The 14,724-nt window shown below is 32.7% G+C and overlaps 1 protein-coding gene across 1 annotated transcript; it reads right to left on the bottom strand.

Annotated features, from left to right (window-relative positions):
• Positions 1-650: 650 nt before the first annotated feature.
• On the bottom strand, positions 651-4,764 carry LOC139523821 (uncharacterized). The gene is made up of 2 exons (XM_071318145.1): positions 4,656-4,764; positions 651-2,872 (listed from the first exon to the last, which is right to left on the bottom strand). The coding sequence occupies exon 2, from the start codon at positions 2,864-2,866 to the stop codon at positions 1,169-1,171; it is 1,698 nt and encodes a 565-aa protein (XP_071174246.1). The 5' UTR covers positions 2,867-2,872; positions 4,656-4,764; the 3' UTR covers positions 651-1,168.
• Between the last annotated feature and the right edge of the window lie 9,960 nt (positions 4,765-14,724).

Here is a 14,724-nt window from a genome sequence, read left to right on the forward strand (position 1 = left end):
TGATGAATTTACATTTTTGATTTTCCCGTATTTTACTGATAATAGGAATTTCTGTTTGCAGTTAACAAGTAGATAGTCTGTGGTTGAAGTTTGTTACACTTCAATTACTTTGTCAACCCTCCATCGAATTTTATGAAACTTTGTCTGAAGTAAAATTTTGAAAATATAGGTTTTTTTTTCATTTTTCAATTGACATACGGACTTATCTTTAACAGACGCTCTGTGATTATTATTTTTTTACATGATAATTTTGAAAACCTTCAGATATTGTCATTAGACTTGGGTAGAAGTTAATAGTCCAGGGAATGGGGCAACATCCCTCAAGACTTCATTCGACGTCTAATTGATTCAATGCGACGGAGGTATCAGGCGGCCATAAATGCAAGAGGTTCGCATACACAGTTTTGTCACGTTAACTTGAATTTCGAATTCGTCCTGGTAAAATTGTCCGAAAATGTGCAATATTGTTTCAAATAGAGAAAACTCGTAATTATTTTCTTCAAAATAATGTTAGCTAACTGTTCCATTAACTTATTTTGTTATTATACATATAAATGATCTTACAAACTTGTAATTTAGCCTAGTATATATATCTTTACAACATTAAATTTCCTTACTTTCAAAATTCTAAATATCATATATACATATCACTTTGAAAAATATTTTAATTGTATTTTAAAGTAGTACAAAGTAGTGTGCGTTTCTTATCGTTATCCAAAAAGATAATATATAGTTAATAACAACAAACTTTTGTTTTGGGTTATTAAATTTTTTGTTTATAAATTCTGAATAATTTCCAAAATCGGTATAGAAAATGCGGTTTTAGCTCTTTTCAGGCGTTAATAATCAACTTGGTCATCTCTTACGGAAAATAAGTCAAATTGAACACAATGACGAATATCAAAGTACCTTGTGTAAAGCTTCGAAAACTTGAAATAGAAGTTGACATTTAGACAGTTTGTAAAGGCCCTGATGTGATATTAATTCAGAGAAAATTGACCCAACAAATCTAATAAAAAATACTAAATTTAAAACTGACAATCTACACTCTTAAAGTAAATATCTTACGTTAGTAATGTCAATAATGTTTTTGCACTGTTTACATTGATAATTTGTTTGTAAGTCTACAGAATGTTTCAAACTATTGGATTTCTGACATTTTAGCCGATCATTTGACTTCATACAAACTGGCTGGTCCACATAAATTCGTTACCATTAAAATATTTCTTCCTTTGTCAAAATAGATACCATAAGGGTTTTGTATCCCATTCTCCTTTGCTAACAATCGACGCGCGTGCTTTCCATCTGGTGAAAGTACGACGATACTGTCATGCTCATAGGATACCACGTACACGTTGGAATCATTATCAACTGCTACTCCGCGAACAGATTTCAAAATAGATTCGTCTTTGTATTCCCAAACCTTCTGTCCGGTGATTGTGTAGCATGTTACGGTATTTGATTGATTTATTGTATGGTATATCCTGTCATTTGATGTTGCAACATAGTTGCAGTTTTGCTTACCATCGACTTTAACTACTGTAGTAACAGTACTTCCGCTATTGACGTTTGCTGTTTGAATACCCCTTCCTACTTCATAATATAGTAATCTTCCTTTTTCATTTGTAATGCCGTAGCACTGATTGGACGTTGTAATCTTTCTTACAGTTTTTTTATTGACGATGTTGAATATTTCTATGTAATAAGGCGTTGCATTATTGGTGACAGCGACCGTGTTTTCATCAATACATGTAACATCTACAGGGCAATTGGATACAGGTGTTTCACAAACAAACAATCCATTTTCGTTGTGGATTACAAGCCGATGACTTGAGTGATCAGCAAAAACAATTTTACCAGAAGGCATGATAGTACAACCTGTGATTACAATTCTTTGTTCCCTTTTCGGTATCTCAATTTTTTGTAATAAGGTAAGATGAATGTCATTAATTGTTTTTGGTATCTTTGGTATCATTTGTTGAGCTTGTTTTTCCCTATCCGTAGTCACGGAAATGGTTGACGGTTTTGGTATAACGGACATCTCACCAATTTTCGTCATAGACAGAATATCAGATATCTTGGCGTCCACTCTCCAGTGTAAGTTGAGTTGTTGTAAACATCCATCTTTTATTAAAGACATCATAAACTCCTCTTCTTTTTGAATCTTGGATTCAAACATTTTCCCGCCAAAAAATGTCTGAAGGTCAGTTGCAAAACGTTTAGTCGCAGCTATATTTTTCTGTAGCTCATCTATTGTTTTCCCATGGTCAGAAACTTTTTGTACAAATGTGTTTATTTGTGATATGACTTTTTGTTCCGCAGCTTGTATATCCTGTTGTATGTCTTGTTCAAGTTTATCTAGATGTTTGTTGATCTTCTCACGTGTCTCTTTTATATCTGCATGGAATCTCTGTCGCTGATGCTTAATTGCCTCTAAATTCTGCCTTTGATCTTCCACTATTCTTTCTATGTTTTTCTTCATTTCTTTTAAACTTTGTTCCATAATGTCAAATAATGCAGAACCTTTCGAGGTTTTGATAATTTCATCAATTACTAACAAATCACATTTCTTGTGATTTGTTGTGATGCAAGACGGACAACAAAGTTTTTCGTGTTGAGAACAGTAGTGCTGATATTTTTTGTCATGTTCTGGGCAGTATTGCTTTATGCTTGCTATTGTGTGCGGTATTTGTTTATAATCATTCATTGAAGTTACCTCATGATGTTTTGTTCCTCTTGAGGCTCGATGATGTTTTTCACACGATGTGCATATCCCTTCGTTGCACTCCGGACACCAAACGGCAGCCTCGTTCACCACGTCCTGGGCTTCACATACACCACAAAATGATTCACTAGCTGAAGCCATTCTTATCTGCAAAACAAAAAGCAAAATCATCTATTAGCTACTGCCTTTAAAACATCTTAAGTGTACTTCAAATTCGTTTCATTTAAATTGTAGTTCTAAAATTTGAACAGAAAATATCAAAACAAGAGGCTTTAAAGTCTTTTAGAGCCTGAATCGTTCACTATGACATTTTAGTATTCATTTTTACCTTTATTGCAATCAGTTGTTTGTTCATTAGTGAATCTTATTTAGTAATCTTTTTGTATATAATGAGTCATTTTTGCTTTTATATTTATAAATATATCATATATATACATTCTAAAAATCGTTTATTATTTCACAGTGGTATCTTTAATACTTTAGCTTTGTTCAAACCTGTTTATTAACTTTTGACCTTAATCATTTATCCCTTATAAATTTTATTAACTATGTTTTTGCATTCAGGTATTGAAGATCAAGTATATTCGTTCATTGTGTGTTAATTTGCATGTTTTTTTTTTATTAAGTTAAGCCTTCCAGTTTATATTTTATAGTGTGTTTTTCGATGTCGTGATGTTATACTATTTTTTTTTCAGAAAAGGGAGAAGGTTTGGTACCATTAACACGTTTAATCCCGCTGTAAATGTTTGCATCAATTCTGTCATTAGTCAGAAATCTGAAGTACAGTAGTTGTTGTCTGTTTATGTAGTTCATGCATGTTTCTCGTTTCTCGTTTTTATATAGCATGCTGTTCGGTGTGAGCAAAGGCTTCGTGTTGAAGGCCGTACCTTGACCTATAATGGCTAACATTTATAAAATGTTATTTGGATGGAGAGTTGTCTCATTGGCACTCCTACCACATCTTCCTACATTTATATACAGTTCTTTTTAGATAAATTACAAAATCATTAAAGTAAAAAATCCTGATTCAAGATTTAATATTCATATAAGAGTCTGATTTTTGGTCAAGTTGACCAACTAGAACTTTCTACTTTACCTCGATCTACTTTTATTTTATTATTTGGTTTTAAATCCCCAGTTCCCTTTTAGATAAAACTTTTAAAATCATCAATTAGTTGAATCACAACTTAAAAGGTGTCAATTGTGTAGACGTATTTGTAGGTCTTGTTTTTGAACAGCGGTATACTACTGTTGCCTTTATTTGCTAATTTGTTTCTTTCTATCTGTTAGTTTCTGTAGCCCCCAGAAAGAAATTTCATCAATGAGTTATAAGAATTTGATTGACTGTTTTTGTAAGTCTTTTTCTGTTATACTGTATTAGGTTTTCTGTTTGAAAACACATCCAAGTTTGAAAACAGTAATCATCTAGCACGGCCAATTACTGTTCTATTGGGCCAGTTGTTTGCAGAACATAAAAAAATAAACATCGAGAAATGTGATCGACTCGTCGACTCGATTTACTTGAACGGAAATGTCTTAATATACTTCATTTCTTTTACCTTTGAATATACAAACTATTTTTGATATTACAAAAATGTATTTCATCAGAGGCGGATTTAGAGTTATTTTAGGGGGCCCGGACCCACACCTTTTCTGAGGAAATTTTGGTTGATTATATAGGGAATCACTGAAGCATGAATGGAGCGGGGCCCCTCTCAGGCAGTCAGTGGTCCCCACTTATTAAAAGTTCTGGATCCGCCACTGGTCATGGTGTTTCTATAGAAGCTATATATAAATCCGTGGTCATCACAAAGAACTGAAAGTCTGAGCTGAAAGTACTTTTGGTTTACTCTGCAAATTCAAATAAAAATCATTTGCTAATGCCTTGATAATTAAGTAAATGATATAAAATAATATTCAGTAGTTTTACCTTAAGTTAAATGTTTATATGCCATTCAACAATTTTTGTCAAAACAATTCATGTCTTTTGACAAGGTCAATAAATCAACCCGGATGTTTAAATGTCACAATATACACGTAACGCATGATTATATTTTTTTTAATTATAGCGAGCCACAGTTGCAAAAATAGGGGGAAGTGATTTTGGAGATCACATAAAGAAATCCATGGAAAGGTAATCTAATAATATAAGAACCTAAGATATCTTGCTTGAAGCATGTTTTTATCTACATAAGACATCAATTTATCCTGTTGTACAGCAGAAATATCTTAAACTAATATAAGTTTTAACATGTTTTAATATAATGTGTTTTGTATGTTGTATGTTGTATCAGGTTAAACATAAATTGAGAATGTTTCAGTTGATTAAGGGTCAGTCAATGAAATAATGGACAGGATTATGAATATTACTTTTCAATGATTTTTGTATCTTATTTGTGTCAACTTTGTTGATTTATAATTATTACCTAGTATTTTTTAGGTATTTCTTGTACTTGTAAATCCATATATGATAACATCCTTCTTTATAAATAGTCAATACAGATGTATACTTGCGTGACAATAAAAACAAAAAGGAATTTCACCATGCATATCCATTTTATATAGCCCTACATGTGTACTTCAACTTACTTTTTCATTAATGATTTGCAGATTGATGACAAATAAATTAATGGCGAAGATGAATATGTCGGGGAAAGTGGAAAGTGGAAAAATATACATTTGGGAAGTCAAATGTTTTTAAATTACTGAAAGGTATTTATATATATATTTTGTTTAGTATGAAAATTTGCTAAAAAAAATGCATGTGGGTTGAATGTCAATGATCCAGAAACTATTTTATATGTATATATTTACCAGTAATTTTTTCATGTTTATACTTTATACCATTGAAAAAAAATCTCTGTTTTTCAATCATTAACGCCAGCACCTCTTGCCACAATAAACTAATTTCTCATTTTCGTTGCCCAGGTTTTTGGAACATGTTGGAGAGTTGTGTAATTTATTGATTGAAGCCTCAAAAAGTGCTTCATCTATTTTTTTTAATTATATCAGCTATGCTGTGAAATCCCTTTTCACATTCATCACTCAACTGCTTCCTGTTTACTGATAGATTTGGGTTTGGGTATTAGAACTAGATTGAAATAGAATCATAAAGAGCATGAGAAAACATTTAATTTGTAGTTTTTTGATAGGGAAATCAAAGATGAAGGTATATGTCAACTAGACTGATATCCATGCAACAGCACAAGATATACAGAAAAAAAAGACATGTGCAAAAATCTTCAATTTGTTCAAATTAAAATGTAGGTTTTCTTAGTTTATTCCTTTTGCTCTTTATGAAAAGAAATATAGTTTATTTAGACTTTGATGACAGTTTTCACCAGTTCTGATGCTTATGGTTTATATACATTTATCATATTCATGAAGTTATAATAATAATAATTAAATGTGTTGAACAGAATTAAACTTGACAATGTTCTAACTTTTGATTTTGTAGATGTCATCATGACGAAATATGGAGTGACAGAGCAGGAGGTTTCGGAAAAAGCCGCAAATTATTTAAAATGGGCTCCGGATAGACTGGGCGGTGGGGGGAGAAAGAAGTAAAATATCAATTATAATCAATACAATTGGAAGTATATAGTTCCTCAGAGTATATATTAGGTGTAAACAAAATGTCTTCTAACCTAGCTGTGCTAGGAGAGCTTGCTAGATTCCCTTTATATTTTTCAGTTGTATTATCAATGCTAAAATATTGGTTTAGAATAAAGAATATGAAAGATGGTTTACTGTATGATACCTATATGTGTAACAAAAACATGTTTAATAATGATATTGAATGCTGGTATTCATCCATACATTTCATTTTTAAAAAGCTGAATATTCATAATTTGGAGGTGAAGCTCAACTTTTTCATAAAGTCAGTTGAGCAAAAACTTGTAATAGTTTTGTAAAATTTTGGAACACAAAAAAAACCAGATACACAGAGTAGTAAATTAGATACTTATTTCAAACTTAAAGCTTGTTTTTCGAAAGAAATGTATCTATCTTTAAACAATTTTCAATTGAGAATTGCCATATGTAAAAGTAGAATCAGTTCACATGATCTAAAAATAGAAAGACGGGTATAAAGCATTATATATAGAGAGACCCAAGGCTTTGTAAGAAATATACTCTAAATCTGGTTGAAGATGAACAACATTTTATAACTAGTTGTCCAGCATACAAAAATGATAGGGAGATATTTTTCAAGGAGATAAACTGACGAGTGTATTTGTCCTAATTTTATACATCTTTCAAATGAGGCAAAATTTGTTTGGTTATTTACTAATGAAAATTTGTCTGTACTTAAATATTTTGGGAGCTATATTATTACATGTCTAGATGTTAGACGAAATGTTAATGTATGTAATAACAATGATAATTGTATTGATTTTATGGTTCTGATCCTGCCTGTAATTAAATGTATATGATTTTTATAGCATGAAGATAATAACATATGTTTGAACTTTTTTTTAATGTTTCATTTTAGTTTATAAAAATGTTTTTCTGTTACAAATCATGATGTATTGTTTTATGTGTACATGTTATGCTGCCCATCAAGGGCCCTTGATTGGAATAATAAATATTCTTATTCTTATTCTTCTTATTTTATGCTTTTTATTGTGGGGATTTTTTCTACTTTTCTCTGGGTGGATAATTTGTTTTTTTATTGTTTAATGTGGATAAGTTCTTAGGGCTTGGTACAAAAGATGATATGGCTCTTAAACCCTAAACACTCATATTTTTTATTGGTTGTTTGTATTCAAGTCATGCTCTCTATACTTGAATGTGTTCAGTTTTGTTGTTAGAAAATTACTAATCTTCTAGGAGTTACTTGGAAGTCAATCATGACATTTATTTAAGATTTTGTGCACCATACAATCTTTAACAATGAGCAAAAGCCCATATTATGTCAAATATGATCATTCAATGAGATTTTGTGGTTTATCGTCAGAACTTGATTTTGAGTATTTGTATATATACAATGGCAAGAGTGTCTCAATTTCCTGAAGACTAATGTTTGTGCAATACAGCATTCCATTTTATACTTTGGTCTTGTGGAGCAGTTATTGGAGAATGTTTCCTGCATGAGAATATTGCTTTGAGAAGACACTTCGCTTGAATGTGTATTTATGCATCTCAAATGTCTTGTATTTAATATGAAATCATTTGAGTGGCTACACTTTGATATTGCAACATGCAGAAAAAACAGGATGAATTAAACTTAATTCAAAGGTTGAAACAAAGTTGAATACTACCACTAATCAATGTTGATTCAATCTAAAATCAACCAATTATTAGTTGAAACAATCTTGACTCAATGTTGATTGTTTTATGAAAATATGATATTCACCCTGAATTCAATCTGAATTCAAGTTTAGTAGTTGGTTGAAACAATGTTGAAGCAACCATTATTCAATATTGATTCAAAGTTGAACATCAACGTTGATTCAACATAGCATTTCAACGTTGATATTAATTTGCAAAATCTAATAATAATTCAACATTGATTCAACATAGAAAATAAACATTGATTCAATGTTTAATCAATGTTGTGTGCCTGCTGGGTATACTTTTCATCAAAAGAAACGCAGCACATGTACCAAAATTGACTGCTGCATTCTTTTCATAAAAAAAAGTATATATTCCAGATGTAAAATGAAGAGTTTAGACTGTTAGCGTGAATAGAAAAGAGCGTCAATAATTAAAAATAATTTTATATATTTATCAAAAAAAACCTATAAATAGAGAGTTAACATGGTTAACAACAAAATATAAATTGGCGGGTCTCAAGTAAGACCGAGCGGGGTCTTGATAAACTAGCCAAAGCCGTTAAACATCTGTAGCATTCGATGTCATATATATATATATTAGTGGCGGAACCTGAAATTAACTGACTGCCATAAGAGAACTCAAGCACCAATGATTCCTTAAATAATCACCATAAAATTTCCTGCAAAAAGGTGGTGGGCTATAACATACTCGGGAAAATGTGAAGCTTTTCATAAATGGTGCAGCTATACATAATTTCTCTTATAAAACTTGAAAATGACATAGTTGTTGTCTCTGTTTCATTTGAATGATCAGCTCACTTATATTTACATCAATGTCAATCTAAAAAAAACACAATTGGCATAAACTTAATTGTAGCAAAGTGGCTTTTCAAGTACTTATGCTTTAAAACTATCTGGCGTTTTTCTGTTATCGTGGTAAGATAATTGTTTGTAACATATTTTTTCTGGAATGACAAAAGGACGCGTATTTTAACATTGCGCATAACTATCGTGAACAATCAGAACTTCTACCATGTCTATCCAGATGATAAATAGCATTTGAGTTTGGCTGTTCCCGATGAAAGTAAATGACATTACGGACAAACGCCTCGAACGCACCATTATGTTATCCTTCTGTTTCAAAGTCTTCAATGAACATTGATTTACTCTTAAGTTAACTAAAAACAACTATCGTTTATTCTTAATTTTTCTTATGTTAACATTGACAATCACATCCCATATCCTTGTATTTCTGAAGGAACCCGTCGCAATGATATGTTTACATATCATATCCTCGAGTAGTCTTTAAAACCGCCGTTATGGTGTCCTAGTTTAGACTGTTCGGGACCGAACACATCTAATAAATCATACAATATCAAATTAATAACAGCAGTTCTAAACACAGATTCACCATAATTAAAGGACGAGAAACAGTTGCAAATATTTCATGGAGATGGTAAATATCGAGAAACATTGGCATCTATTTCAACAAAATTAAAGATCGCGAAACAGCGGCAACTATTTTATCAATATTAATGACCGATAAACAGTGGCCACTATTTTATGAATAATAAAGGACGTGAAACATAGGCTTATAGTCCATCCATATTGAATACCGATAAACAGTAGCAAATATAACATCCATATTAAAGGACAAGAACAATTTCGCAATACTTCATATAATGTGTTCTGTCATTTAGTTCGACGGAAAGAAGGGCGTGTCACTTATATTGTCAATTATAAAAGAGAGCCTGTTTGACAGGGCAGAAATGTATCTTGCATCAGGCTACTTGCACGGACCAATCACATACATTGTAGTTGAGAAATTATCTGAAATAATATAATTTTTCATGTTCCATCTTGCACCCGCAATTTTTCTTCAAACACTCAGGCATATTTATTTGGGGAATTTTAAATTTCAGTATTAACTAGAGTATATAATGCACCAACTATTGTCAATTGAACACTCTTTCCTATATTTCTTCTAATAAAATATTATAATTCAAATATTAACCCCCCCCCCTTTCCAAATCATATTGTCCGGTGTTGGTTTCTGACAACTAAATCATTGAAAGAACATCTGAGTTAAGTAAACAGGCTTCCCTATTATTTCTACATATATGATGGATTATATAGACAACTTGTTCTTAATGGTCTGATTATATTACATCTAAAGCATGCGATAAAATATTGCATTTGAAGGGTCTTTTAAATTTTGTCCCAAAGGGTTATTTCCCTCCTGTTACAACTGTTTTTTTTCACCTTTGGAAACGTTTAAATAGACAATAACTGTTTGGTGTCTTTAAATATCAGTTGTATTTGTACGGGGCTAGGAAACAAGGTGTATGCGAGCTTTTAGCGAGCTACTACACCTGTTTCGAACCGAATATCAATACAGCTGATATTTAAAGACACTAAACAGTTATTGTCTTTATCCTGCAATTAATTATGTATATTGTTTGTGTTCCTATTCATTACCTATTCACTTATGATACGTTTGTTGTACGCTGCACCTTTTAGAAAGGGATTTTCAATTGTGTTCATGTGAAAGACACAAAAACTAACATCTTTAGCATTTATTTTCGATTTGTAATCCCTTAAGGCCCGCGTAGTAATATCAAAATCACATATTACGCTGAAGACGGGTTCGCAAAAAAGAATCTCGAATGGTCAACAATAATACATCGCGCAAGGTGAATAATTATCTATTTTAACATAACAACTAATTTCAACAGTAAAAACAAATAACAAAACATTGTCGAATTTGAAACAAAAGTGTACGAGTTGTCCTACGCTTCAGACTTGACATTCACTAAACATGCACGCTGAAATTTACATGGTTGATTTTGTAACACAATCATACACATTCAAGTTTTGAAATCGACAATTGTCATCGTCAATGGAATGCAACTGGAATACACATTCTGAGGTCACACAGGTTCAAATAATACTCAGTACTGCAGTGGGCGGAGCTTTAAAGTGATATCTGTATATTATACAGATGCAGAATAGCGATATCTGTAGGGCTGTATCTGTATAGTAGGACACCCAATTGCAGGATAAAGATAGGTTCACACTGCCGATCAGATCAACTCGACGATCCCGATTGTCCAAATTTCCACGACCAAGCGTGACCAAATTATTGATCGGGCCTTTTTACGACTTCTACCCGACTGCTATCCGACTGTTCACGACCTTAACCCGACGTTTCACGACTCCTTGACGACCCTATCAGGACTCAAACCCGACCACTAATTCAATACGTATTCGATAATCCCGACCAATTCACCATCTTCACTCGACTAGCTAGATTAAATTAACTATACTCGATCTCAGCCGGATCTCGACCAGACCAGATCGACTTGTGCGTATAGGGGTCGAAGGGATAGTCGGGCATTGGTCGGGTATGAACAATTTTGGTATGAAAACATCTGGTTTTTTTTACATCACTCGCTGCAACGGAAGAGGCATCAAGTGTTAAACTTGTCCGTTCGTAAACGTCCCAACAATTAGTTTCGGTTATCTAATTGTATGTTGCTTCAACCAAATTTTATGAAACGTAATACCATAAAACACAGATCAAGTGCGAATTTGGGTGGTGTCACTTTTACTGTTTATGAGTAATGACTCTTTATAACGTTGTATGCAAGCTGGGGATTATCTGTGTCCAATGGACACGTTCCGCGTTTATTTGTTTAGATTCAGTAATTCACAGAAGGTCTGTGTAAAATTATACATTTAAAATATCTACATGGAAATATAACAGTTGGATTGTTTAGCAAGGTGTTTAGAGCTCAAAAAGACAGATTTATAACCGAGCATGAAGAGAGCATAGAAAACGAACAAAAAGGGGCCAGCAAAGGGTGCCGAAAAATCTAGATGATGCAGTGGCTGACAAAAATACTGAATTCCGAGGAAAATTTAAAACAGACAGTCCCTTATCAAATGACAAAATCAAAAGTATGAGAGACTTGCAGGGGCTGAACATGCAAAGAGGACCCTAATGGTTATAAAACGTCATGAAAGTAAAGTAGGACGCTGATTTGTCATGTGAGAATTACTGCTCTTTTCTTCAAAATGAGAATTGTCACTGGATTAATACTGATGTTAGATAGCAATATACATAAATATTAACATCCCCTTTTCACTGCTTTCTTACAAATTAAGTCTACTGTTTGTGTCATATATATATTTGCATATGTATGTAATCAGTATATTCCTTGGATCTGATACCCAGTAGTTGAATGGTTCAAGATATTTCTTTTTGGTGTATCCATAGCAAAAACCTGCATTTTTTTTACTTATAATATTGCAAAAAGGGGGGGGGGGGAGGATAAAGATGTCAAATATTTTCCAATAATTTGGCCAAAAACCGAATTTCAATCCCCTGGAGGTTACCTTTTCTCGAGCTGTTTTCATGCATCTATCACGAATTAAAATAAAAATTATTTGTCTTTCGTTTTTTTTTTATAATATAATTGTGTCAAAAAGGGTATTAAAAAATGTGTTTGTAAACATTCGACTGTACGGTGACATATAGTCGTTAATTTCTGTGTCATTTGGTGTCCCGTGAAAAGCTGTCTCATTGGCAACTATACCACACCTTCTTATTTTTATACTAGTATTTCTGGACAATACGGACAGTCACACAAAAATAGCGGCTAGCCCATTAAACAGCTAAAATATAATATTGATGTTCTTAAAACTAACTTTGAAGGCTAAATTAGTCATCAGCTGTCTAATAATGAATTTAAATGTACAATTACTTTCATATTTGAAAAATCCTCTGGGGCAAAAATGCAGAATCTACTTCTCTTCCAAAACACCTGAGATCATCCCAGGTTTTATTTGGTTTCGTGTTGCTAAGTTTTTAGTTTTCAATGTTGTGTTATGAAGACTTCTGTTTGTCTTTTCATCGGCTTTCGTTTTTCGCTATGGCTGTGTCGGTTTCACCTTTGAGTTTGAATGTTCTTTTCGTATCTGTGTTTTTTCTTTTAAAATTTTACATCTCCTTGTAACAGTACAGCAGCCGGTTGTACGAAAGTGTCATTAGCTTAATGAGTCATTAAGGCTAAATGGTGCATTTTAAAAGTTCTTAATGTGATATTAGTTAATGAGTCCATTAAAATGTGTTGTACAAAGCACACTTTTGTTGCTCATTAACTAATGAACATTTAATGAAGGGTGCGTCATTAAACTATCATTAAATATTGGTTTTCCCCTAAATATTCCCCACAATTCCCTAAGTTGTAAACATCCGTCGTCTGCTACCATTAACAACGCCCCAAACTAGAGACATGGAGAAAACAAAGACGCAGAGAAATCGGGCAAAAAATTTCGAATCGTCGGAAATAACATTGATCACGGAACTGGTGCAACAAAACATATCCATAATCAGTGATAAATTTAATTCAAGTCAGGGCACCAGTTCCGTGACCAGTGAAAAAAAAAGTTGATCTGGGAGCACATAACCGAAAGGGTCAACTCTTTAGGTGTGTGCCCCAGATCCACAAAAGAAATTAAAACTAAGTGGTCAAATTTACATCAAGAGGCCAAAAAAGCCTACTCAGAGAAGGCCCGTGACCACCAGAGAACTGGCGGTGGTCCACCACCAAAACCTTTGACAGAGGCACAGGAAAAGATCGTTGATATATATAAAGATTGCCCCAGTTTTACGGGATTGCAGGGAGTGGAGTCACCAATTGAAGATTCTAGTCTCACAACAAGGTACAATATGGTTTTTTTTGCTTACATTTAAATGTACTTTATGTCATCATTAGATATTAGATGGGGTGGAAGGGTCCTGATCCCGTGTGTAGTGTCGATGGTTCATGTTTAATATATATCTGGCCGATTTAACGAAATACATTTGAGAAGACACGTTTATTCAGCATTGTTTACAATCATAATATCTGGTACCCAACGGGTACTCTCATACAGTCACATCTCGTACAGAACAGCCACAGCACTATTCAGAACGTATCAATATAGAATATATGACAATACTTAATATACTACACTCTCCTCTTTCTTTAGATTGAAAATAACTATTAACTGACTAGAGAATAAAACTGACTGAATATTCTTTATCTTTGACTAGAATAACTACTTTCAAAAAATATCAAATATCAAAAATCAAAAATGAAAATTCTTACTAGAATTATTATCTTTTCAAAACTAATCAAAACTTTTTTCACCAGCCCAGTAGTCAGCACTTCGGTGTTGACATGAATATCAATTATATGGTCATTTTTATAAATTTTCTGTTTAAAAAACTTTGAATTTTTCGAAAAAACTAAGGATTTTCTTACCCCAGGAGTAGATTACCTTAGCCGTATTTGGCACAACTTTTTGGAATTTTAGGTCCTCAATGCTCTTCAACTTTGTATTTATTTGGCTTTTTTAACTATTTTGATATGAGCGTCACTGATGAGTCTTATGTAGACGAAACGCGCGTCTGGCGTATAAAATTATAATCCTGGTACTTTTGATAACTATTTTCTGTCTTTATCAAATCCTACTAATTTAAAACTTTAACTGTCTATATCAAATCCTTCTATCCTACATGTAACTAAATTATGAAACAATATAGTCATTAAATTTTGATGGCATTTTTCTCTCTCTCACTGGACGTCTTGTTACATCACCAGCTTCGTCTGAAATCGGTTTGGGTGTTTCAATCGGATCATCTAACATAACACAGTCATTGTCCTTTTCACTTGA

Source organism: Mytilus edulis, chromosome 5, assembly GCF_963676685.1.
Source record: "Mytilus edulis chromosome 5, xbMytEdul2.2, whole genome shotgun sequence".
Lineage (NCBI taxonomy): Eukaryota > Metazoa > Mollusca > Bivalvia > Mytilida > Mytilidae > Mytilus > Mytilus edulis.

Bases quoted from the DNA above. Each gene is read 5' to 3' on its own strand.
- LOC139523821 (XM_071318145.1), bottom strand. From the start codon at position 2,866: ATGGCTTCAGCTAGTGAATCATTTTGTGGTGTATGTGAAGCCCAGGAC.